The sequence below is a fragment of the Arachis ipaensis genome, chromosome B3 (assembly GCF_059453495.1).
Source record: "Arachis ipaensis isolate K30076 ecotype BB chromosome B3, ASM5945349v1, whole genome shotgun sequence".
Taxonomy (NCBI): Eukaryota; Viridiplantae; Streptophyta; class Magnoliopsida; order Fabales; family Fabaceae; genus Arachis; species Arachis ipaensis.
Window position 1 is genome coordinate 56,014,020 of NC_142438.1, and position 27,099 is coordinate 56,041,118.

Genomic DNA, 27,099 nt, shown 5'->3' on the forward strand with positions numbered 1-27,099 from the left:
TGCTGTGATGATCATATTGTTCATGTATTGTTCTTCCTTGTTTCTTGCTGTTGTACACTGCTCTTTCATATTCATGTCATTTGTGTCTCTTTGCAGCTTTCTTTAATTTTAAATGAACTGATTTTTCCTACTATTTATTTCCTGGGTACATCCAATTTTAGCCGGAATGCTGCCCAATTTTCTGCAAATTGTTTCATTTTTACATTCATGTATTGGTTTTGGCAATTTTGAATTTTGCACTACTTAGCTACAACCAAACCAATTCATGAATGCATGGGCTAGCATTCTTATTCCTTTCGATTCCCTGGTTAATAAATTGCATTATTGATGATTTCGTTTTAATTTTAGCTACTCCTGTATCTATATGAATTATCATCAATAACCTGATATCCTTGCTTGAATATGAGTTGACTGATCTTTAAATTTGTGAATCTCTTGTTACCGAGGAAACCGATTATCATGCCACTTACTTTAACCTTCTTTCTACTAACTAACTACTTTAACTTTCTAACTTCCTTTTTCACCCCTAACCATTTTAACTTTCAAACTTCTCTTTTCGGTTTTTAACTAACTACTTTAACCTTCTAACTCAAGGCATGATTACTGTTTTTCCTAATTAACTTGAATTCCACTTATCCTATATTTTGGATTGCACTTTTTCTTTTCAGACTTTTTCACTCGAATACAATCCAAATTGCACATATATTTAACTCATTTCATGCTTCTCTTGCTCTTTTGTCACTCTATGCTTATATTGCTATTATTTTACTTGCCTACTTATTTTTCTGCTTTTGTTCTTCAATTATCTCCTGAAATTTCTGCTTTTCAGGATGTCTGACCCTCAACGCAAAGGAAAGGGCAAAGCAACCACTGGCAAAAGGAAAAGAGGCGAATCCTCTATGACCATCCTCGACATTTTGCATGATGATTCCTGGTGGGAAAAGTACTTTACCCCGCAGGAGAAGGCTGATCAGCTCCTCACTGCAACAGATCCAGCTAAATTTGTAAATAGATACTGTGAGCTCAAGTATCCAGTGTTTGCCACTTCCAGGAACCTGTACCTGGAAAGAACTCTAAAAATTCCAGAAGAACTACAGCAGTACACCTCCGAACAGATAAAACAGAGAGGCTGGTTCTTTTTGGAATGAAACTTGACAGAGGTCAATGCCTCCTGGGTCAGAAAATTTTACTGTAACTATTTCAAGACTTCCCTGGATGCAGTGCACCTCAGAGAGAAACTGATTTTAGTCACTGAGGAAGCTATTGAGGACATCCTCCACCTTCAGCCTAAATCAGATCAGCCTGACAGTTACCAAAAGGCTGAAGAGGATATGAGATTTGACTGGGATGCTGTCAAGCAGAGAATAACCCTTGATCCTACTGTCCCATGGGTCATGGAAAAGAATACAGTGATGCCTAAGTGAATCAAGCTATTATATTTGAATGATGAGGCTCGGCTCTGGCACCAGATTCTGAGCAACTATGTGATGCCGAGCACTCATGAGACAGAGCTGCCCGCTGCTATGATCACCCTCATCTGGTGTGTGATGGAGGGTAAGGACCTGTATCTTCCACGTTTCATCCGATATTATATGGCCAGGGCCCATGTCAAAAGCACTCTCCCTTTCCCTTATCTGATCACCTAGCTAGGCCGCCGAGCTGACGTGCCTTGGGAGCTGGCCGATGTGAAGCCGACTACTGCAGATTGCAAGAATATCATTCCTCACAGCAGGAAGTTTCTGGCATTTGGTTACAGGCCACCTTTCCTCCCTGATTCTGCTGAGGCAGCCACCTCTTTGGCTGCCTCTTCTGCATCCACTGCCCCATCCCCATCCACTGCACCTCCACCTGCTCTTGAGCCCGTTTATCATTTAGTGCATCGACTCTTTGCCCGCCTGGATCAGATGGAACGCCGCCACAAGCGGCGCTATGAGCACCTTAAGTTGATGATCCGTTCCGGCAGCGACATCCCCTCCGAGCCCGACACCCCTTCTGATACATCTGAGGTGGAGGCGGATGATCATGAGGAGGAGACACATGCCCAGGCTGAGCAAGCAGGACCAGAGCAGGCTGCGCCACAGCATGAGGAGTCACACCAGATCCAGGCCGCAGACCCAGAGATTCCTCTACAGTCAGAGCCTCCACTGCAGCAGACAGATCCTCCTACACTTATCCAGTCTGCAGACTTTCAGGCCACCACAGAGACTCCAGCAGCCCATCCTTCCGGTGATGATACTTCTTCACACCCAGCTTGAGTGAGCATCGAGGACGATGCTATATTTTAAGTGTGGGGAGGTCGCCATCTATGGCTTATCTTTTTGGTGAACCACTACAGACTCTTCTATCTTATTTTGTTTATTTTTCTCTATTTTTATTTTTATTTCTATTTTTCAGTACTTGCACATTGTTCTTTTGCTGTATTTTTACTTTATTTCCGCATTTTGCACTTTAGTTTATATCTTAGACATTTAGTTTAGTTTGCAATTCTAAACTTATTAGCTATAGAATATGTGGATTAATTAGTATAGTTTACCCTTTAGCATATAATAGTTTGATTTAATTAAAAATAAAAAAAAGTAAACTAGAGACTTTAACATAATCAAACATCCACACACCTTGTATATATAGCATTACATGTTAGTTAGTTAACAACATTTCTTCAAGGAGGAACACTAAGATTTTAAGGGCCACCCTAAGATTTACATTGAGAATAATGGGAACTCTTGATTTCTACTTGCATGACATACATAACTGATATATGGTTTTTGAGTCAAAAGAACACATAGCCTGTGAGTTTTGAGCTTAATTGTATGGTTACATTCAAACCATAAATTTCATTCCTGTGTGTTTTACCCTTCTTTTTCATTCTAGTGTTCTTTACTTTGTTTTAATCTATATGTCCAATATAGAATATAGATACATACCAAGAGATGATTGAGGCCATCATTTGAATTTTTCCTCACTTATCCCAAATTAGCCTACCTTTTACATCACCCTTGTTAGCCCCCTTGAGCTTTTTAATCCCCTCTTGTTCTATAACCACATTACTAGCCTTAAGCAAAAAAACAAAATAAAAATCCCAAGTTGAATCCTTGGTTAGCTTAAGATAGATATTGTGTATTATTTAAGTGTGGAAAATTTTATGGGATCATGGGATGATAGAAACAAAGTAGGGATGTAAATTGAATAAGTTATTTCAGAAATTTGGGAAGCATGCTCGTGTGAAATCAAAATAACTAAATTACCATGTGCATCAATATATATATATATTTTCAGTATTTAAATAAGGGGATACAAAAATTCTCCAATTGCAAAATAAAAAGAATCAATGCACATGGGACAAAATTTTAAAATTAAATTTAATACATGAGCTTGTAATACAAAGTGGGAAAATTTGGGTAAATAGGTAAAGGAACTTTAAATTATATAAAGTATGTATGTTAGGTGAGATCTTAGACTAATCAAGGATTCACTTTGTTAGCTCACTTAGCCTTATACATATACCCTTACCTTTACCTTGACCTCATTACAACCTTGAAAAAGACCTCATGATTTTTGTATGTCTGTATTCCGTAAGTGTTGATTGATTAGATGAAGAAAAAAGTTTTAGAAAGCAAGGATAGAAAAAGAATAGAGTGATTAACCCAATAAACACTGAGTGACTAGAGAGTAAACACAAAAATCCAGTGAGGGTTCAATAGCTCATCACCATATATCTCTGCTTAATTGTTAATTATCTTGCAGGTTTGTGAAATACTGTTACCCATCTCAATTGTAAAAGTGCTTTAACATTATCTAGGGTCTGGCTATGTATATATGATTCCTTGAAAGTATGAAACAAATTAACCACATGTAAGCTTTATATATATAGGTGGATAATAACTAAAGTTGCATGATTCATGTAGGTAGTTTGCATTTAGAATAGAATGCATTGCATGAGATTCCACCATTCTAACTTTACCCTTTCTCTTGGATTTAGCATGAGGACATGCTATTGTTTAAGTGTGGGGAGGTTGATAAACCCATATTTTATGATGTATTTTGTGCTCAATTTAAGTGATTTATTCAATCCTTCACCTACTTATTCATGTAAATGGCATGGTTTTACTTTCCCTTCCTTATTATGTGATATATGTGAAAAACATGTTTCCTATGCTTTAAAAATGTTAATTTTAATTACCCTTTATTACCATTCGATGCCGTGATTTGTGTGTTAAGTATTTTCAGATCTCCTAAGGCAGGAATGGCTTAGAGGACAGAAAGGAAACATACAAAAATGGAAGGAAAGCACAAAAATGGAGTTTTGAAGAAAAGGGAAGCGACGTGAACGCATGGACAACAGGCCGCGTGCCTAGCACGAAAAGGCATCGACGCGAACGCGTGACTGACGCGGACGCATGCCTTGAGCAGAACGTAAATGACGCATACGCGTGACCCAAGCGAACGCGTGACAAGGAAAACTCTCAGATGACGCGAACGCGTGACCTACGCGAACGCGTGACAGACGCCACGCACTAGAATCTGCAGAAAACGCCCTAGCAATTTCTGGACCCTTTTTCGGCCCAATTCTGAATCCAGAAACACAGAATATAAGTAAGAGAATGGAGAAATCAAGGAGCAAAAGGGGATCATTCATTCATAATTCATAATTTTAGGATTAGATGTAGTTTTTAGAGAGAGAGGTTCTCTCCTCTCTCTTAGGATTTAGGATTTTTAGGATTTCTATTAGTTTAGTTCATTTCATCTTCAGTCACAGGTTCAATATTCCTTTACTTTATATTTTTCTTCTACTTTCATACTTTAATGCTTTTATTTGTTAATTACTTATGTTGCCAAATTGGCTTATGAACCATTCATGTTAGGATTTTCTTTATTTAATATAAACTGAGGTATTTCAGATTTATGATTCTTATTTAACTTTTTATATTCTTGGCTTTAATTGATTAATTGGAGACTCGAGTTATCAAACTCATCGTGATTGATAATTGTTATTTTTGCTAATTGAATTGAATTCCAATAACTCTAGTCCTTTCTTAGGAATTGGCTAGGACCTGAAGATCAAACTAATTAGTCCACTTGACTTTCCTTTGCTTTAGTAAAGGTTAACTAAGTGGGATCAAAACTCAATTCTCATCACCATCGATAAGGATAACAGGGATAGGACTTCCAAATTCTCATACCTTGCCTAGAGTTTTATTAGCTATTGATTTATTTTTCTTGTCATTTAAATTACTTGTTCCCTATTTCAAAAATCCAAAAATACACAATTTTCCATAACCAATAATAAATACACCTCCCTGCAATTTCTTGAGAGACGACCCCGATGTTTGAATACTTCGGTTTATAAATTTTATTGGGTTTGTTATTTGTGACAACCAAACGTTTGTACGAAAGGAATTCTTGTCGGTCTAGAAGTTATACTTGCAACGGAAATTCATTTGTGAAAATTCTAGATCGCGTAAGAGTTTCGTTCGTCACTCATCCCAATTCTCCCTCAAATAAAAGAGAGATAACTGTGCAACACCTAGTGTTCTATCCCTCTCTTTCTGTACAGAGTTTTACAAAGCCTCCAAACATCAATTCTAAGTTTGGTGTTTGGTAGCCATCAACAAACTCTAAGTACAAATGTACTAAGAAGAAAGTACTTAAAGGCTGAAAGGACAAAAAAGTCCCAACTGAAGACCTCTCTCCTAGCATGAGAGTTGTCTTCACAACGAAACCAGTCTTACTACATACATACTTGCCTCCGTAAAGAGTTAACCGTCAAACTATTGACCTTAAAGAAGTGCTTAGTCTTATATCAAAATTCTCGAAAATCTAATGGCTACTTTATTCACACAAATATAATTAGTATCCATTATTTTTTTTGGTCTCCATTACTATTTTATTTGATTTGGCCTGTATGAATTTTATGAACGTTACAGATTATAAGCTCTCGTAAGTCAGAAGAACCTCATGAGGTACAACAACAAAGAGAACCAGTTGGTCTATCCTTGGGAACTATCGAACACCAGAAAACATGCTGAGGTTGGTGTTGGTGGTGTTCTCGTTGTTGGGATTGGGCGCAAAGTTATTAATTTATTCTTCCTTTCTAAAAATTACCGAATCAAGTGTGAAAGAGATTTCTCAATTCTCATGCCTCTCATTTAATTTAATACTATATAAAATAAGAACAGGAATTTATCTGTCTAGCTATCTATATACAATTATCATTTTCATTTTCATTCTCCCCTTCTATTATTTTAATCTATTTCTTTCGGATTTGATCTCATTATATATATTGTTTCGTCAAAAGGTTAAATCTAATCAGAATCGTACGTATATGGATTTAGGAAATCGCTGGCCAAACAACAACAACAACGTGGGCAGGATTTTTAATGCTTTTTGTGTGGTGATGTTGGTTACTTTGACTGACCCCAATCACTTGTGCTTTCAAGAGTAAGAATGTTTTAGGGACTGTGCCCTCAATACACACAAACACAAAAAGGTCTCTCAGTTTTTCTTTCTTTCTTTCTTTCTTTATTCATTTTGTTTTTGTTTTAAGGCGCATAAGTAATTTGTTATTTTTTTATTCCATTTATTTTTCTTTCTAATTTACTAACGGGTCTTTTAGTTTGGTGGTGAATTGGGGGTTAAACAATTTGCTTCCTTTTCAGACCTATTAGGCAGCGTTTCTTCGATTTAGGGGTTTGGATTTTCCTTCTGATTTCTTCGTTTTAGCCTAGCTGTGGATTGAGGATTTTACCTCGTTTTGACCAATTTGGTTCGCAGAATTCTTGCCTCCCCTTGATCTTGCTCGCTGCCTTCTCTTCTTTCTCAAAGTTCCTTTATTTTATTCGCCAAATTGCTGGGTTTTTGCAAGCCAGAACCTTCTTCATACTTGCTTATTTCTTGGTGGATTTGCCATCTTGAGGAGTTAATTTGGTGTTCTATGATTTCTTTTGTTTTGGTGGTTTTGCAATGGTTAGAGGCGTTGGGTTGATAGATAGATAGATAGATAGATAGACAGATAGACCAGTTGGGGAACATTGAAGAAGTTATTGTAGTAGTTTTGGGTTTTTAGTTCTTTTAGTGAGAATTGTTAATGTGCCTTTTTTTTACTGATATTTAACTGGAGAAGTTGTGCCTCTGGCATGCATAAAAAATGATGTTCCATTCTCAGGGTTCTTCAAGGCATTCTAGTCTTCTTGCTGTCCTGAATGGTGGTAAATCATGTGAGGATAAGCAAAAAGAGAAGCAAGAGGAAGCTTCTGCTTCTGAGAATCAATCACAATACCCCTTTCCGGAGCTTTCTTCCTCTGGTCGTCTTGAGGTGACCACTGAGTTCGTTCCTTTTGTTTTATTTTTTTTTTTGTTTTGTTTGATTTGCATTTAGAAGAATTCTGATGGAATGGCATGTTGAACTTGTATGAGAATTCTTTAGGTGACGGTATTAACTAAACCTACTGTGGATGAACTCGGTCGAGTAATTGAGCAACTGCAGCCAGATTTTGTTTACCTACAAGGTAGACAGCTAGAAGAAAGTGGAGAAATTGGATCTCTTATATGGGAAGATTTTGACCTGTCTAGTCCAGAAGCATTATGTGCATTGTTTTGTTCAAAATTACCTAATACTGTGAGTGTCATATGAATAGTGATTTTCTTTCATGATTGTTTGACATGGATGGCGTGGTGTTTTGTTTCCAACCTATTTTCCGGTGATTTTGTAGGTTTATTTGGAAACTCCTAAGGGAGAAAACTTGGCAGAGGCACTCCACTCTAAGGTCACATTGATAGCAGGCAATCTATAGTAATTTTTTTATCTGAAAAGTTAGATTGGTCTGAAAGAATTTAAAGAGATCATTGTTAAATTTGGGTGCTAAAGCAGGACTTACCACCTGTTCTGATAAACCCGCGTATCATTTTATTTTAATTCTATGGAAGTTAAAAGTGACAATTTTAATATTTTTTGGTCACATTTAGCCATAAAGCTTATAACATCCCAAAAAGTCATTTTTAGTGCTTTTTGAGAATCTAAAATATCTAGCTTCTTAATCTGCATTTTTTCAGAAATACTCAAAAGAAACACTTATGTTAATCTTACCATATACCTTCTATAATATAACTTATGCATTAGCTATTTTTTAGTAGTTCCTTTCATAGAAGTGCTTAAATAACTTATCTACTCGAAATGGCCCTTAAAGACGTGACAGTACAAGATATGGGCTTTTTTCTAATGAAAATTAGTAAATGTGATTATATTTTTCCTAACTCCCATTTCCAGTGAAAAGCAATTTAATTAAGGTTCTGTTTGGCAGGGAATTCCTTACACCATATATTGGGAAAATGACTTTTCAAAGTATGCAGCTTCTCATTTTCATCAAGCTTTGTTCTCAGTGGCACAGAGGTATGGTCATTTACCAGCTTGGCTGTTGAGCTTTACTTTTATCATTGTGTATACTCATTTCTGTTCTTTCCTGGGTGGCAATGGGTTTATGATTGTGATAGGAACTGAGATCTAGCAGAATTAGGGATTTTATTGATGAACTGGGGATTGTGAATCACAATCCCCTTATTGAAGTATACTGTTGGAACTAACCAACTCTCTGGGAGAATTTTCCTCTCCTGAACTAACAAACTGAACAGATTTTTCTTTTTCTCTAACTGACATAAAACTAACTAATCCCTAGTATTTATGAGCAGCAGCTAGGCCTAGCCCTACTGCTACTAAACCTGCTAAACTAGCTTAAAAGGAACAAACAACTTGTTTCTATCAGATTGTCATCACACTTCACTAATTAACTTTGGCTTCTAGTGATGAAGCAATGAGATGAGATATTTTTGCTCCTTTTAATTGCCTTTAGCAAGTTGCAGAAATTGGATGCAGTTTTGCTATGGATTGTTTCTTATGTATATACATATATTAATCAATATATATATAGCATGTATATGAAATAATATTTTGTTTCTGATGATTGATATTATGCACTGCAGCACATCGAGTCACACATGGGATGCTTTCCAGCTTGCTCTTGCAACTTTCAGACTATACTGTGTACGAAACAATGTCTTTCCTCCTAACAATAATAAAGGTGGTGGCAAGCTTGGGCCACAAATTCTTGGTGACCCTCCCAATATTGATGTTGGTACAAGTGAACATGATATAGAACAGGAGGAGACTGAACCTGAGAGCATTTCTGCTATAACAATATATGATACTGATGTGAACATGAGATTTCTTGTTTGTGGAGTTAATTGCACTTCGGTAGGCATGCATGACTTAGCTATTTGGCTTTTGAGAAGGTTGTTATTGTAACTCCCCTTAATACCTACCTGTTACAAACTAATTTTTTTTGCTTCTTTCTTTCTTTCCTTGAAAAAGGATGCTTTTTTATTGGGGTCATTAGAGGATGGACTTAATGCTCTCCTATGTACAGAAGTAAGTGGCCTGTATATGATTGTTTGCAGTTCTTGGGTTATCTTTTGTTCCTTTTTGGGTGTTGGATGTACGGCATTTCAAATGCTTAACAACTTGTAATATGTGCTCTGAATAAAAGGATTTGCTGCATCTTTGTATGCTTTTTCCTTGAAATTGCTTGCTTTCCTTTGATCAGCTGTTGTACTAAATTTGGACCTTAAAAAGATCTGTCATTATTTGAAGAAAAACTTATTGCATTTTTCAAATTGTCTGGACAATCAATCTACATGAACATAATACGATAGAGGAATATGGATGGATCAGTTTGGTACTTGTTCCTAACCTTTTTTATTCTTAAAGGTTGTTATGTTTCATCAATAACACACCCAAAGTAAACTGTTTATCCAATATCAAGATCACATCGAGGATAAGTGCCGAATGATGCAGTGGTTTTTCCTTAAATCACTGGAATAATGAAAATCTGGTCTAATTAGTGACCATATAAGTGTAACAACACCAAGCTTTTTCCCAATATATGGGGGTCAAAGGACATAATGATATTATCATGTAAAATTTGTTTGTTAACACAATTTAAATATAGAGTGGTTTTATTCTACCTTTTAACTGTTGACCTCAAATCCATCTGGTCTACTATTTGTACTCTCCTTACTGGGAAGTTCTTTTAATTGCTGATGTCTAGTATTTCTGTTTTCACTTTGTTCTGGCCTTTCTGCAGATACGTGGATGTAAACTTTACAACCGAACAAGGTATTTGATGTTTGTGGTAGATGACACATTTATATTCCTGTGATGTTTAATTATATATTATTCTGTTGAAAATAGGAATATAGGATTATTTTGGTTGACTGGGATATTTTATAAGTGACTGTCAAACAAATCCACGCGTGTATTTTTTAGGAGCAATAATATTTAACTTTTGAACTGATATGACTTGTTTAACAACAATAACTCAAATATTATCCTCATAGGTGGGGTCAGTTATATTGATTAAATAACATCATAACATCTAGTGTAAATAACACAAGAATTTGTGGAATAGGCAAAGAGTTGGCCATACTAGGACTATGAGTTTTTATTCTCTAGTTTCTTCTCTTCTTTTTCTTTCTTTTTTTCTTTTCAGCATCTTATTCTGTCATTATTTGATTATTTTTCCCATTGAACGTATTTTATAGTGCTCCACTGCCACCTCTCCAGGCAGCAACATTCTCACGTGGTGTGGTGACCATGCGTTGTGATATATCCACTTGTAGCTCTGCTCATATATCACTTTTGGTGTCTGGTAGTGCAGATACTTGTTTTAATGATCAGGCAAGGGTGAATTATGTTTTCATGACCTTCAACATCTGTACTCTTTTAACTTCTTATTTACTCGTACTATTTTTCTACTTTCTTTGGGATTTCCTCAGCTTTTGGAGAATCATATTAAAAAAGAGCTCATTGAGAAGAGTCAGCTTGTTCAAGCAGTTCCTAATCACGTACGAAGCAAATTGTCTTACTCTGAGCCTCGAAGATCATCCTCAGTAGCCTGTGGATCAAGCGTCTTTGAAGTTTGCATGCGTGTTCCTGCATGGGCTTCACAGGTTAATGATCAACTTTGATGGTGTCTTTTTTATATGGAAGTTCTTGCTTCTGTTATGATGATGAATAACTTGGTTACTTGGATGCACTAGTTATATTAACAAGATGTATGGATTTATGAGATGCTATATGTAGATTTAATAAATAAAGTGGTATACACTGCTCAAGTAAATAATTCCATTTTGTTAGTTGGTGAGAAGATTAAGCAATGCTAGCCAATATAGGAGGATTTGCAAGACAGGATTTCTCTATTGTGTTATATATGATTATTATAAACTTTGTTTATGAAGCCTTACATGGTTGATGGTCCTTCATTTCCAGTATAAGGTCACATAAAATGTTGTTGTCTTTTAACTTATGCTTTAAAGGTCCTTATACTGGTCTCTCAGACTTTTTAAAGCAGGCATGATTTCATTCGAGAAATAGAAGGAATAGCTGAAATTGTTTGAATGCCATCTTTTAGTTATTTTTGGTGTTTGTGACAGAAATAAAAAAAAAAAAAATTGAAGTTTATCTATCATAATCAAACTTCCGTGGTACATGCTTTTTGTCGATGACATCATCTTTATGGGAGAATTAAGGGAAGATTTAAATTATATATTAGATTTGTTTAGAGAAGCTTTAAAGATGAATTCTTTGTGCATAACCCATAGTAAGGCTGAATATATGGAATGTAAGTTCGAAAAGAGGAGGGGAAACACTAACATAGAAGTGAAAACTGGGAAAGCATCTTATTGTACAGGATTCAAGCGGGCTGGTTAGTGTTGAAGTGTGTCTAGTTTTAATGTGACAAAAAAGTACCTACAAAATTTAAGGGTAAATTTTATTGCACTATAATTAGATCAGCTATGTTATATGGAACGGAGTATTGGACCATAAAAGGGTAAGTGTGAACACAAGTTTAGTTTAGCAGAGATGTGGATGTTTAGATGGATGAGCGGCCAAACACGTATAGATAGAATATGGAATGAGGATGTAAGAGAGAAAGTTGGTGTAGAATCTTTTGTTGAAATGATAGTAGAATTTTGTCTTAGGTGATTTGGACATGTGGGAAGAAGATTGGCAGAGCATCTAGTTAGAAGGGTGAGACAAGTGCTGAAAGATAGAGAAAGACCTAAATGGACTATACACGAGGTGGTGAAAGGTGATCTATGCGTAAATAGTGTTGCTATAAATATGATATATGATATGGCATAATGACGTCATTTGATCTATGTAGCTGACCCCACTGGCGTCGTTGTATTAGGTCTGTAATATTACATTGTGAGCTTCTCGTCTTTTCTATATTTTGAACAGCTAAATATTATTTTGGCAGAACATATGAAGTTATTTATAATCCTCTCCAATGAATGGCGTTGTTGTTGTATTAGGTCTATATTACATTGTTAGCTTCTTGGCTTTTCTATATTTTGAACAGCTAAATATTATTTTGGCAGAACATATGAAGTTATTTATTATCCTCTCCAATGAATTGGCTTGATCTTTTAAGCAGTTGTGACAGCATGATCTTTGTTGAATTCTCATTTACTTAAGTTTCAATTTAGTGCAGGACCTTATCTTTTGACTTGGGTGTTTTGTTATTTGTTCACAGATTCTGAGACAGCTGGCTCCTAATGTATCATACCGTAGCCTAGTGATTTTGGGAGTTGCTAGTATTCAAGGATTGCCGGTTGCATCATTTCATAAAGATGATGCTGAACGTCTCCTTTTCTTTTGTACTAGGAAGGGGAAAGAAAACTCTAGTAATGATCCTGTTTTCTCTGGGCATCCTACATGGCTGATGCCTCCAGCACCTAGTCGAAAAAGATTTGAACCATGCTCTAGGAAAAAGTCAGAGGATTTTCGTAGTGATAGACATAAATTAGATTTTGCTGCAATGAGACCAATTCCTCATTCTAATTATCATAAGACTCTTCCCTTTTCGGGATTATCTGAGGGTGAAAGGCATGGGGAACATGGAAAGTCAAATCAGTTACTTGCTCCTATTAGGCATAATGTTGTAGGCATAAATTCTGTACCAAAGAGGAAATCTGCATTAAACACATTTCAAGCTCTTCAGGTTATTTCTTTAAATCCGCTACCTATGAAAAAGCATGGTTGTGACAGAGCTCCGATACGAGTTTGCTCAGAGGTGTTTACTTGATTTTTGCTTGGTGCTCTTTGCTATCCTCATTGATATCATGCCATGTTTGACCTTATCCTTGTGTCAGATATGATATTATCAATGCAATTTTTGTTTAATCTTTGACTGGGTTTCTCATAAATTGTCTGGCAGGAGGAATTCTTGAGGGATGTGATGCAGTTTCTGATCCATCGAGGGCATAATCGCCTAGTCCCACCGGGTGGGATAGCGGAGTTTCCTGATGCCATTCTCAATGCAAAACGCCTTGATCTTTTCAACCTGTATAGAGAGGTACGAACATTTGACTATGTAAAGCTAGTTGCATGATATTCTAGAATTTGTGACTAACACATTAGCATTTCAGGTGGTTTCAAGAGGAGGCTTTCATGTTGGGAATGGTATCAACTGGAAAGGGCAAGTTTTCTCAAAGATGCGCAATCACACTTTGACAAATAGAATGACGGTATGGATTGTAATGTTATCTCTGTTTTCCTCATTACAAGTCATTCCCCCCCTGCTAAACACTGTTACCGAATGTTTCCTTACATTTCACGTCATTCCCCTTTCCTAAATAATCCTTTTTTTTTTATTGACAGTTTTATCAAGCATCTTAAATTTGAGATCAGTGTGGTTTTTTTTTTTTACCTCTGTTTTCCTATGTTGTTCTTGTCCATATCAAGCATTCAGTAGTTTGTTTTAGTTTACAACAGCATGGTATGCATACTTTTCCCTTTTTTTTAGTACTCTCTTACATAGTTAAGCATTCATTGTAGTATATGCATTGCTTATTCCCTTGTTTAAGTATTAGGAGTTCGTGTTCTTATCATTTCCCTCTCCTACTTTTTGCATTGAAGTTTGAACATAACTTGTTCTGGGCTTGGGAGGTGAGTAACTTGTCTATACTTGGTGCTTCTTTTGTTGCTGCTAATTTTAGTAAATTCCATTGGCACGATGTCAAGCTGATTTGCATGTTTTGTACTTATGATTGATTCTGATAATCAGGTGTTCCCTGAAGTGCAATTATTGTGAGCTCTAGTGAACACCAAAATGTTAAATTGTATATGCAAATGCTGACTTAGACGTGGCGTACCTAAGTCAATTGCTCATTGTGCTATAATTATCTGATATTCTAGTTACATTATCCATTGTGTCAGCTTTGTCAGAGATTCTATTTTCCTTCACATGAAATACTGTCTGTTCTTTTCATAACAAGTTCTACAAAATGGAAAAGGAAAACAAGAAATATTTTTGTGCGCAATATCTGTTTAATCGTTCTTAGAACTTTGTGAATAAATTGGAAACATTTTGCGTGTATTTGTGGTTTGCAAACGATTGCATTCGTGCTTATTGCTATTCTCAGGACTTTTAACTTAAGAATATGTGCAATCTTAGAAGCATTGACAGTTTCTTTCTGTTATCAGGGTGTTGGCAATACATTGAAGAGACATTATGAGACTTATCTTTTAGAATATGAATTAGCTCACGATGACGTAGATGGGGAGTGCTGCTTGTTGTGTCACAGGTCTGTCTCCTCTCTATTATATAACTGAAATTTGACAAATTATGTCTTATTTACTATCTTTAACTTTTCATGTTGGCTCAACAGTAGTGCAGCAGGGGACTGGGTGAACTGTGGTATATGTGGTGAGTGGGCTCACTTTGGATGTGATAAGCGGCAGGGACTTGGGGCATTTAAGGTATTATGGAACTTTGACTCTTAAGTCTCAATGCCTTATTGATCTAAATTCTTAACAACTAACAATTTCATGGTTAGTAAAAGCCTTAAAAGATTTACCACCTTTTTTTTGTCAAATATGTTGCAATTTAAGGCTTAATGACAATTGTCTTTGTTGCCATTTTGGTGGGTGAAAAAATTTCAAGGGGAAGTGAAGTTGGATTTGAAATTTCAATCGTCTTTATTTTGGGTTGGATTGTAATTATTAAGTTATGGTCTTGCTTGTGGCTTAGTCACAATTGGGATGTGTATACAAGTGAATACCAAATTGAAATGCGATTTTCGCATCTGGGCAGCAAGTGTCACTGTGCACAAACTTTAAAGAAGTGAATAGAAAACTTTTCATCTTTGTCTCTGATTTGTTTATGATGGCAGGACTATGCTAAAACTGATGGGCTGGAATACGTTTGTCCTCACTGCAGCATTTCAACTTACAGAAAAAAATCTCAAAAAACTCTCTCATTTGACTAGGAAAAATGTAAATGGCAAGGGTCCTAAACCGTTTAATTGTAAGGGTAGGTTCTGAAAATTGTTGTTCTTTCGCTCGTGTAATTGATTTTGAACCTTCAACATAAACATATTATGCTCCCCAAAAGGGCCATTAAAATTTTCCGCATCACTAATATATTTTCTTAATGGTACAGTTGGCTATAGTATATAATCCATCATTGCCATGATCTATATGCGACATGACAATTTTGACCCTCTTTTTGCTTGATGTGTCTATATACTCTATTGTTATTGCTTGCATTTGAATCTCATTGAAAATATGTTATCCCATACAAAAGTTGCAATCTTAAAGAGAGTCTTGGAACAATGGTTGAGTTATCTCTGTGTGACCTCAAAGCCACCGGTTTAAACTGTGAAAACAGCCAGTGATGTATATTACGTCATTTGGACGTGGTTTTTCCTGGACCTCGCGTGAATGAGAAATGTTTTTGCACTGAGCTGTCATTTTATATAAAAGTTGCAATCTTGTGCAGAGTTATAAACAGAAAAAGGGAAAAATAATATGGCTGAATTAACAAACATATAAGTGCCAAATTCAGTATTAGATAAAACGGAATTATGGGATAAACTATATTCAAGCCTTTCTTAAATATTATGATTTGAGCAAATAAACTAACAAAGATCCATAGGCATTAACATCTATACAAGTAGTTAAAGGATGAACCACTAGTTAAGGGTTTTGGTGGTCTGCAGTTAGCTCTAAGTCTCAAGCCAAGTAATTCTTAGCTCTAAGAACTATGCACTTAACGCTTGCAGCTGCTGCAATAGTGGGTATTATTGTTGGAAAGGGCTCCACAGCTGTAACAGAAGGCATATCCACATCTGTCACCCAAAAACACAGGAAAAATATTAACTAGGGAATATGTAGCAATACGGTATGATGTAGCAGCATCATCAATGGTTTTAATCTTCTAAGATTACATGAAGATGAATATGGATAGTTAAGCACGTAATTTTGTCTTGTCAAACACCCTAGATTAAAGGGCAAGAATATGAGAGTTATGATATAATAATATTAATAACCACAAGTCAATCAAATATCAATCGAACATCTAACCTGCATTTCATGTACATGCAGCCCTGAGATTTCTCAACATAATACTTGCACATGGGGCACCTCCTCCACTTCTTGGTTTTAGCCAGATTCATCAGCATAATATCCTCCTTCTCCCTCTCATCCTTATTCAGGGTCTGAAACTCGTCGCAGCCAATCCTATCATGCCAAGCAACCTTGCACTGGGCACAGAACAGCCTCCGACAGTTAGGGCACTCTGATTGCCTCACCAACTCTCCGCCGTCGTTGATCATAAGCGCTGAGCAGTCCTTGAAAGGGCAATAGAATCTCTCACCCTCGACAACCACAGCCTCACACATGGCCATCCCCCATCGATCGAAAACCTCCTTCGGGAGAATCTCACGACAATCTTCCAGCTCTAAAAGTCCCTTGCATCCTGGCACCGGACACCGAATGTTAATCACATTCTCCTGAAGCTTCGACCCAACATACAGTACCACACAGTCGTTGCAGTAAGAGTGATGGCAACCGGTGACGCAGAAAGACTCCACTAATGACTTTGTTTCGGTGCAGATTTCGCAGATGAATGGTGGGGCGCTGTTGGAGGACTCGCCTTTCTCGTTCTCATTGTTGTCCCTCTTTCTTCGTTTCCCGAAAGGGGTATTTTCGGGTTTTGCAGCGAGGATGCTGACGTCGTCGTCGTCGTCGTCGTCGTCGTCGGATATGTTGATGAGGTGAGGTAGTGGGACGGCGAGGGAGGCGGCGATTGCGAGCTGGAGGTCCCTGTCTAGGGCGTAGTGTTCGACGGAGATGGGTGTGGTCTTGTCTGTGCCCTTGTGAGTGACTGGTGTGAAGACGAAATTGTCAACGTCGATTACATCGTTGGAAGGGGAACTCGGAGCAGTCCTTCTCCTTCTGTTTGATCCTGTTTGGGGATTCAGAGGGGACTGGAGGCTCATTGTTAGCAGTGGTTGAATTGAGAGCCCTTGGTAGTGGTGTGATCGTAAAGGGGGACTGCGGGAAGGTCAGGGGACAGACGGTTAGTGATTTATTTGAGGAGATTAAGAAAAATTTAAAATTTGAGTTAGGTATTTTTTTTTATTGGTACTTGCTTCCATTAGGGTGCACATGGGTCGAGTGAAACCGGGTTTGATGTGACTTAGATTCGACCTGAAATATATATCGGATCTATTTATTAGATCCGAACCTGGTCCTAGACCCGATAAAACTTATACACTTCCGGGCCCGTTTATATCGGGTAAAAATCGGATGAAAACCAGGTCGTTAACACTACATTACCTTGATACCTTCTTATAAATTAGCATGTGAAAATATCCAAATTTCCAAAACTCCAACCATTATTTGACATGGTAAAATTCACTTAGAAAAATATAACAAAAACCAACTATTCTCTAAAATTAAAGCATAACCATAATCAATACTAATATTATCTAATAACACTAAATATTTAAATCAATATAAATAACACAATATTATACATTAGTCTAAAATCTTATGTATTTTAAACATAAAATATTAACTTATAGTCTTATAATGACTAATAACACAAAATATTAAAGTTTACAATACTTAAATTCTATATAAGAATAGCCATCATCCATCATTAATAACACAAAATATTAATTGTGTATGATGACTAGGCCACCGGGTCGACTTCGGGTGACCCGAGCCATGGCCCGGACCCGACCCGAAATAATGACCGGGTCTATTTTTGAGACCCTTATCCAACCCTAGATCCGATGAAATCACACCAAAATAACTCCTAAAGTGTTCAGAATTGGATCGAATCTTCGAGTCGGGTCGGGCCATGTGCACCACTAGCTTCCATAATAAGACGATTACCTTGATCAATATTTTAAAGAAAATAAACAAGTACGAAGTCGACAGGTGAATTATATTTTTTTAGTCTTTATTTATTATATATATTTTTTTAAAAATATAATAATATATATATATATATATATAGGGTGTATTTTTATGATTATTTTAATATTTTTTGTTAAAAGCCTAAATAATTTATTTTATTATTGTAACCAAAAGATCATTTTATAATAAAAAAAATAAAATTAATTATTACTCTAATAATTAAAAAAAATTAAAACAAAATTTTTAAAAAATAAATTAGAATTTAATTATCTTCTCAGTTAATATTTTTATGAAAGTGAAATGAGTCATTGTAAGACTCCGAATTTTTAAAAATTAGATTATGATATTTATTTATAATTTTAAAAAAAATTTAGTTAAAAATAATTTATAAGTTAAAAAATAATTTAGTATTTTTAAAGCTAATTATGTTGAATTAAATTAATTTTAAATTAATATTCTACTCCTTAATTATATTAAAATTACTAAAATGAACTAAACCTTAATTTCTATCCACACCAATCTAACCCTATAATAATACAACATACACTCACCCACACCATACTCTAGCCGTCACCCCTCAGCCCCTTTAACCCAACGCATGTGCACGTGCCCGCGAATATGAGAGGGCGTTGAGGGGAGGAGCTGTCGTGGAGCCACCGCGTCTCGTCCAGTCGTTGCCATCGAGGATCAGAGAGAGCTGTCGCAGCCGTTACTACCATTGTCGCCGCCGTTGGAGGGTCGTCACCATTCGCTGAGGGTGATAAATGCGAGGAGGGAGAGATGTGCGAGCTTAAGGGAGTTGGAAGAGTGCCGCCGGCTTTTGTATGTCGTCGTCGTCACTGCCACATCCTCCATCGGTGCTACTGCACGCGAGCTGGAGGAAAGGGAGCTGTCGCTGCTCGTCGTTTTGAGTTGCTCCGTCGTTGCTGTTGGATCTGTCGTGGTGAGAAACGAGATGGAAGGGGAGCCGTTCGCCATTGCCGCTGTTGTAGGCTACGCTACCATGGTTGTGGGCGCTGGAACCATTGCTTGAGCCGCTGCTGTTCAATTTAGTCATTCCTCTTTAGTTACAGTAAGCGTTTTCATTCTGGAACCCTTGAAAATCAGTTTTAGTTATATGTTGCTGAGATTTTTGTGGCTTTATTGCCATGGAGTTGAGTTTCGATTCTTGCATGTGCGATTAAAATTGCTATGGTTGCTGCGAAAGTAGAGTGGAGCTAAGATTGCGGTTGCCGCTGCTGCAGGCCGGGAGAAAAAGGACTTTTTGTGCGTTTTATAGCTTTCGGATTTTGACTACTCGAGGTATGGGCTTTTTCTTAAACTTATTTTACTTCCAAAAATTGTTACAAGTCGATATTGATGCGAAAAATGTATTTTTATGATTACGTGAGTCTTATGGATTGAACTGAGTTGTTTTTGATAAATGTGATTGTTTATTTGATTGATTTATTGATTGAATGAGAATGTTTGGTTAGTGGTTGCTATAACACTATGTTTATTGTGGGATTGAAATATGATGAGTAATTGATGAAGTCGGGGTTTAATGATTAAACTAGTTTCTTGAAATTGGTTTCTGGATTGTGATAAAATGATTATCGAGTATTTGAACGTGTTTTGATAATTGCGGATGAATTATTGCGATTGATGGGATTGGCTGCTTGAATTCTGGATTTTGTTAATTTCCTTGAGTCGAGTTGGTATTGTTGTGATAATGATTTATTGGAAATGATTTGGATGGTTGAGAGATGTCTAGTTTGGTTTGGTTGGGACCCTTGAAGGGTGGCAAAGTCCGAGTTTTAGAGGAGATACTGTCAAAATTTTTATAAGTATATAAGTGATTTTAAATCATTTGAATTTGATTGAACCGAAATGGATTTTTGTTTGATTAACTTTGGTTTAAGGACTATATTTTAAAGAGTTTTAGAGGAAACGAAACTAATAGAAGTGAATTGGATATTCAACTTATTTCGGTTCGGCTAACTATGAAAAGAAATATGTTTTGAGTACTTTCTTGAATGGAAACGAGTTTTATTGAATTGATTTAAATTAAAGAGTGATGTTTTGAGGATTTTAATGAAAAATAAAGTAATGAAAATGAGTATTTAAGAATAAAATGACTTTTGAGTCTTTTAGAAAAAGTTTCATGCTTAAGTTAGTTTTGAAAAACTTGGTTAATTTGAAAATGAGTCGGTTGATTAATTCTAATTAAAGAGATTATGTTTTGAAAGATTTAGTGAATTTGAAGTATTTAGATTTGATTGGCGAAATAGAATGCTTTCTGAGACTTTCGAAAGGCCCAAAATTCAAAAATGAAATTGAAATTGTTTTGAGAACTTGGTTACTTGAAAACACGATTAGATAAAATTGTAGATTTGGTTATGATATTGAAATATGATTAAATATAATTGCAGTTTTGATTCCGATTTGATTAAAGTTAATGATTATTGATGAAACACCTGATGCAAGGATTGTGGTTTTGTCCAACTTGCTCTAGGTTGAGACTTTAAACACCGTCTGGATAAGATGCAAGGGTTGTGGTTTGTCCTACTTGCTCCGGATTAAGCGAGTAAGATGTAAGGGTTGCGATTTGGTCCCATTTACTCTGCATTGTGGTGTTCCATATCCAGCTTAGCTACCGGGTGTGTGTTGGGCTTGGCATTATAATCGACAAGTGAGCTCATGACCAGTAGGACATGCATGTATCATATGCATTTATGTGACATTGTTTGGATGTGTATATTGTATTTGGTTTGCCTATATGAATATTTCTATTTAACTGCTAATTGTCATATTTGCTGTAATTGCTCTTGATTGTGTTTGAACTTCATTACTTGTGATTATGGCTGTTGGTTCGGAATTATGGTGGTTAATTGATTATAGTTTGGGTCAAAGGCCATGGTTTGCTTATATGTTGGGCCGGAGGCCGTGGTATGATTATGATTTGGGCCGGAGGCCATAATTAGTTAAATTATCAACAAGTCTGGTTAGAGTGGTTTGTTGGTATGTGGTAAAATCTTTTGGATATTATGTTTGATTGAGTCTTTTTATAAATTAAAATGTGAATTCGGATTTTGGATGATTAGCTGTTGGTTTTCAAAAAAATTCATAGGACGAGTGATAATCATTTACGTTTGAAATCCCTTCATTTCTTTATAGTATCCTCTTATAATAATTCTAAACTTCCTGGTGAGACCATGTGGTTAGGTTCTCACCTCCCTACAACCTTATCTTTTTCAGGAAACGGATGAGAAAGCATATGAAGAGTTTTCTGTAACACCCTACCATTTATTGCCTTATGCTTAAGTCATAATTCAATTATGGTTTGGTGCTACGACACAAGGTTAAGATATAAATATGTATATATAGAAAGAAGTATTACACTAGAAGCCTGTGAAAGGATTTAAAACTCGAGAAAATTCGTCGATCGCTCACACTCGATAACGTATATATATAAGCATGTCGGGAGAAAGGTAGATAATTAAAAGCTCGAAGGAAGAATAAGAGTAAAGAGACATATATAAGTATCAACTAGTCTCGACCCACGAAGATTATGCCGGCTAGAGTTACAACAGTAAAACTGTTGGATAGACATAACCTATCTCTCCAAAATACATCATAAGCCTCTAAAGGAAAGTCTTCAAAGCAAGTGCATAATATAAATGTTTCCAAAAGAAGGAGAGTGTCTAAGATTAAAGCAGAATAAAAGGTCTTCTTCACTGTCCTTCCAGATAAATCTCCTGCTCACTGAGAAGCGTCGGGACCTGCATTTGAAAAGTAATAATTTTCAAAATAGGTGAGAACATCATCCTTTACGGGATTCTCAGCAGGGCAATAATTTCAAATAAAGACTATGTAAAACCACATGAACTCGTTAGGTAATCCCAATCTCTAATCACATAAAGTTCAAGCCTAGGGTTCTTACTAATTTGATCAAGGTAGACAAACTAAATCTCAACTATATTAGTAATCTTTAAATCTCAATTTTCCCTTATATAAATCATCATCTCTCTCAATATCATAGATTCCTAACTCATTTAATAATTCAATATTAAAATTTAATTTCAATATTATCAATTCATTCTTAGTTTTTCTTTTATTTTCTTTTTTCCACAATTCTCAATCATCACCTTTCATTAAGAACAACCCTCAGCATCACCACCGTCAGTATAAAGGATCTCTTAGCTCTGCAAACACATATAAGACAATACAAAGAATACACAAATAGAGAAAACAGATAAAACAATTAGCATATAGGTACAATTATTCAAATGGGCAAGTCCAATACAAAATGCACACCCAAACAAAATACACAAATGCCAATAATGAATACACAAATAGAGAAAACAGATAAAACAATTAGCATATAGGTACAATTATTCAAATGGGCAAGTCCAATACAAGATGCACACTCAAACAAAACACACAAATGCCAATAATGTATGCCTGTCCTATGGTCAATGAGCTCATCTGTCGGTTATACAGCCAAACCCGACATGTCCGGTAGCTAACCCTGGATAATCCCTCGGTGTGTGCATACCCAAGTTCAAACTTATATTCATTGATCAATGTCCATGGGGAAACATCCGGAAATGTATAAATGTCCGGCCACATTTTACGACAGAGGGTTAACAAAGTCTCAATTCTGACAGGGTGCAAGCGGGATAAAGCCACCATCCTTGCATATTATCCCGAAAGCTCAAATACTGACTGGGAGCAAGCTGGACAAAACCACAATCCTTGTATCTACCCCAGAAGCTCAATTATCAATCAAATTCATTCTCATTATCCTCTCGAATTAACTCAATCTCATCATTTAATCATATCTCATTATACTCTCGAATCAACTCAATTTCATCATTCAATCATATCATGTCATTCTCATTATTCAATCACATCAAATCATTCCTGCAATCAGTTCCAACTCACCTCAACTCAATATTTTCCTTTCCAATACTTTCTACCCTCTAATTCACCGGTTCATACCCATTATACGATTTACGAAATTTTGGAACGTTAGGAAAATGTTTTAAAGGCATAAGATTCATTCCAAATCCTAGAAACTAGTTATCGGATCTCAAATATGGGTTACAGAAGTAAAACAGCAGATTGGATAAGCAAAAATAGTTAAAAATCATCATCTTAGAAAAACATGACAGTTGTGCGTACGCATGCCTCGTGCGACCCACAAGTCCCCCTTTGCGCGTACGCACGGAACACGCACGAAAAACATTCAATTCTGGAAATGCGGGTTGTGCGTACGCATTCCTGGTGCGTATGCGCAACTTCGTTTTTGTGCGTACACATGAAACTCGCACGAAATCAATTCTCTTCTGTTACACCCCTCATGCGTATGTACGGGTCATGCGTATGCATGACCTTAGTTTTCTGCAACTTATGTAGAATTTAATTTTAAACTCTCATAAATTTTTCTACAAAATTCAGTTTTCCTTCATTCTTTGATCATTTTAAAGATATTTCTACTAGCTTTAATTTAAGACAAATCTCATTGAAATCCAAACTCCGAGCGCCAAGTTATAGCTCGTCGAAGTTGGCTAAAAATATTATTTTTACCAATTTCATCTAATCCCTTAATTCCATCCATTCTCAATTCAATTCAATCCTAAACCAGTTCAAAACCATTTCTACCATCCTAAACACTCATTCATCAGTCCTCAACCATTCCAATCCTAAATAACCCACTTCCAACTTATTTAACACATTCAATTAACTATATCCATATTCATCAACAATATGCAACATCCATATATTCAAACTCTCAATCAACCAATAATCAATCCTCTAATTCTCATACAATAATTCACACTGTTCACCTCAACTTATCACATAGGAGATTTTCTCACCCTATCACGGCCTCTGGCCCAATATCACAAATCGTAATATTCATACATCTAATTCTCAATTAAAACTTCAACAGGCATACTCATTTTCATGCAACATGATACCAACATATATTACAATATCCACTTGCAATAATATCACATCACACTCCTCAGTTTCATGTCAAAACACATCAACCAACATGATACTCATACAAGCCATTGTTCAAATACATCAACAATCAATTTCATTCAACTTATTCTAGGGGCAAGTAACCTAGGTTTTCACATAACCTTACATAATTCCTACTCAAAACTACCACCCGTACCTTAATGTCGCAATTCCAAGCTTTCAAGCTTTTCTTTCCAAAATTCCACCAAGCCAAGCTTCCAATTACTCTATTTAACACCATATTATATAATTTGGCACAATATTAAAAACTAGGATTTTCATAAATTGATTAACCAAGAGGAAAAAAGAGTTCTTTACTTTTACCCACTAAAATTAGTGATGAATACCACTAAGAACACAAGCTAGAGAGTCCCTATAACATCAAAATCACCAAAAGTCCTCAATACCAAAACCAAAAATATGTTTTAGCTTTGAATGAGAATATGGGATTGGGATTTCAATTTAATCACCAAACTATTCAAATAGAATTGAAGAGGGAGAGACAAGCTTCGCGTGGCTGCAAATGGTGCGATAATCGGAGCTCCGTAGCAAAAGTTATGGAACTTTAAAGGTGGAGTTAGGATTAGGTTTTCTCCTCTCTTCTCCCTTCTCTAAATTTTAGTTGTCCCCTTCCAAAATGAATGAGGAATGTGCTGAATTGTGTGTTAAGTGTGGGTAATACTTGGGCTTGGGCCCGGTGTAGCCCAATTTCATTTCCTTAGTCTGCTGGCCCAACTTTGGGCTAAAACCCCTTAAGATACACATTTTAATTTGCATCCTAAATATTTTTATTTTTTCAAATTATAAATATTAATTCTCTAATCCTTTTTTGGTCTTATTTAATTTATTTGTTAGTTGTTAATTATTTATTTATTATTTTGCGAGATTTTACATTTCTGTGCTTTTTGGTTGTGCTTTATGGTTGTGTTATCTTAGATTTTTGTTCCCTCGCCCTTGTTGTCGATGTTTACATTTTTGTATAGAGGAATAGGAGTTGTGGTTTTATGACAGGATTTTGTACATATGTACATATATTAAATGTGAATGTAATAGCGTTGTGTATACATATAATTGTATGTATGAATGTGTGGAGTAAAAGAAAAAGTACTTTTGGTTTGTCAAAGAAAACAACCATACGGTTTTGAGTTAAAAGCTCCTATTTTATTATTAAGTATATAGAAGTCGTCGTAATATCCTCGCTATTAGAGTGGCACAGTCGGAAGCGTAACATTCTAATAGTAAAGATGTTACAGTTATATGCCTCAAAATTATTATTTTTGATATTTTTTAAAACTGTGGGAGAAACCAAAATCAAAAGTGTCATGCTTAGATGCCACGTGACCCGTTACATGTTAGGGTGACGTAGATGGACAAAAAAGTCTCTATCATTGTCAGCAGAACAATGCCATTTCTTGCTGCCTTCCTCGTATTTGTTCTTTGGAAATAGAAAATCCTACATTTTTCACATTCTAAAATTGGACGTGTTCCAATGGCAAGTAGTGGAGGAAGCTCAGCCACTTCTAGCCGCCGCAAGATGTAACGACCCATCTTCTAGCACGTCATGATCATGCCAAAAGTAAGGCATTACTAACATAATTCCTTTATTATTTATTTAATATTGAGCCTTTACACGTTAATTTGTTGACAGTTTTTTCAAAAAGTTAAAAGTTTTCCATCAAGAACTGATAACACATATTCACATACTTAATATTAATAATACATTATAGTATTACATACAAAAACCAATTACAAAACCTACTCCTCTGAATAAAACTCCAACTAATAAGGCAATGGAAAAATAAATCCTAACAACAACTTAACTCGCAAACAAATTCTTCTATGCTTCTGCAACTTTGCAATAACCCTTCACACCTGTAGCTGAAAGGGTTGGAAAGAGGGGGTAAGAACTAGGGAGTCCTTAGTAGGGTCGGGGTAGTAGTTAAGTTCATTTTATTCTTTATTACACAGCAAACAAGAAATAGAACAGATACAACTTCAACAAACAAAGAATAGAAAAGCAATTAACCAAAACTACACATACATTCACAGAAATACACAACACAGAAATATGCGCAACCAAATATGATGCATATCTGTTCTATGCAGATCATGAGCTTATGTGTCGGTTTACACCATGCAACCCGACATTACCTAAGAACCAGTTTCAAATATGGTTTTTCATTGCATGCTGTACGTGCATATTGGTCGATATGGTTAAGAACACCATCAGAACGTGATCACCAGCAATCGTCGCAAAGCTAGATGCCATAATATATGCACAATGGAAAACATAAGTCAACAGTACGTAGGTGTCCCTGAGTTTAACAATCAATCAATACGTGGGTTTTTCCGAGTTCAACAATCAATTAATACTGTGGATTTTTCCGAATTCAACAATCAATCAGTACGTGGACTGGACAAGCAGGACAAAACCCTCGCCCTTGCTAGACAAACCTTCAATCACTTAGTTCTCATTTACCGATCCTTATATCTTTCTCAATTTCGAGTTCTCAGTTAGTTTTAGCCATTCTCATTCTCAGTCATTTGTTCTTTCATATTGTTTTTGTAAAACATTATTTCAGCCTTCTTTCTCTACTTTCTATGGCAATTATTCTTTCAAATTATTTCTATTTTCTTTAAATATTCGATTAGAGCAAAAATTCCTTTTTCGTTATTTAAAACTCTTCCTTATCTTTCACCTCTTTCAATGTCTTACATACTATTATGTATTCTCTCATACCTTTTCCTATATATTTTATGAAGAGGATCCAAAAGTTCTAAGATTTGCTTTGTCTTTCTAAAGCTTTTAGAAAAGATTACCGTTT

At 35.9% G+C, this 27,099-nt stretch overlaps 2 protein-coding genes and 1 long non-coding RNA gene across 4 annotated transcripts; 2 read left to right on the forward strand and 1 right to left on the reverse strand.

Annotated features, from left to right (window-relative positions):
- The first annotated feature begins 6,614 nt into the window (after positions 1-6,614).
- On the forward strand, positions 6,615-15,493 carry LOC107630587 (AT-rich interactive domain-containing protein 4). Its single transcript, XM_016333779.3, has 15 exons — positions 6,615-7,312; positions 7,424-7,615; positions 7,710-7,763; positions 8,298-8,386; positions 8,974-9,244; positions 9,362-9,418; positions 10,134-10,165; positions 10,591-10,726; positions 10,825-10,998; positions 12,588-13,127; positions 13,272-13,409; positions 13,483-13,581; positions 14,540-14,640; positions 14,725-14,815; positions 15,229-15,493. Exons 1-15 carry the CDS (start codon positions 7,145-7,147, stop codon positions 15,322-15,324), a joined length of 2,238 nt encoding a protein of 745 aa, XP_016189265.1. The 5' UTR covers positions 6,615-7,144; the 3' UTR covers positions 15,325-15,493.
- A 384-nt stretch (positions 15,494-15,877) lies between these two features.
- Positions 15,878-17,425, reverse strand: LOC107630588 (RING/U-box superfamily protein). Its single transcript, XM_016333780.3, has 2 exons — positions 16,421-17,425; positions 15,878-16,185 (listed from the first exon to the last, which is right to left on the reverse strand). Exons 1-2 carry the CDS (start codon positions 17,335-17,337, stop codon positions 16,107-16,109), a joined length of 996 nt encoding a protein of 331 aa, XP_016189266.1. The 5' UTR covers positions 17,338-17,425; the 3' UTR covers positions 15,878-16,106.
- Positions 17,426-18,817: 1,392 nt separating this feature from the next.
- Positions 18,818-25,337, forward strand: LOC107634489 (uncharacterized). 2 transcript variants are annotated; one of them, XR_001618940.3, is made up of 4 exons: positions 18,818-19,337; positions 19,476-19,567; positions 20,760-20,936; positions 21,503-25,337. It is a non-coding gene; the product is annotated as an uncharacterized LOC107634489 (long non-coding RNA). The 2 variants fall into 2 exon arrangements; XR_001618938.3 differs by lacking the exon at positions 21,503-25,337 and having other exon boundaries at positions 20,760-21,169.
- Positions 25,338-27,099: the final 1,762 nt, after the last annotated feature.

Bases quoted from the DNA above. Each gene is read 5' to 3' on its own strand.
- LOC107630587 (XM_016333779.3), top strand. From the start codon at position 7,145: ATGATGTTCCATTCTCAGGGTTCTTCAAGGCATTCTAGTCTTCTTGCT. The intron at 9,245-9,361 runs GTAGGCATGCAT...TCCTTGAAAAAG, and splicing joins GTGGAGTTAATTGCACTTCG to GATGCTTTTTTATTGGGGTC. The intron at 13,128-13,271 runs GTGTTTACTTGA...ATTGTCTGGCAG, and splicing joins CGATACGAGTTTGCTCAGAG to GAGGAATTCTTGAGGGATGT.
- LOC107630588 (XM_016333780.3), bottom strand. From the start codon at position 17,337: ATGAGCCTCCAGTCCCCTCTGAATCCCCAAACAGGATCAAACAGAAGG. The intron at 16,186-16,420 runs GTTAGATGTTCG...TTTGGGTGACAG, and splicing joins TGCATGTACATGAAATGCAG to ATGTGGATATGCCTTCTGTT.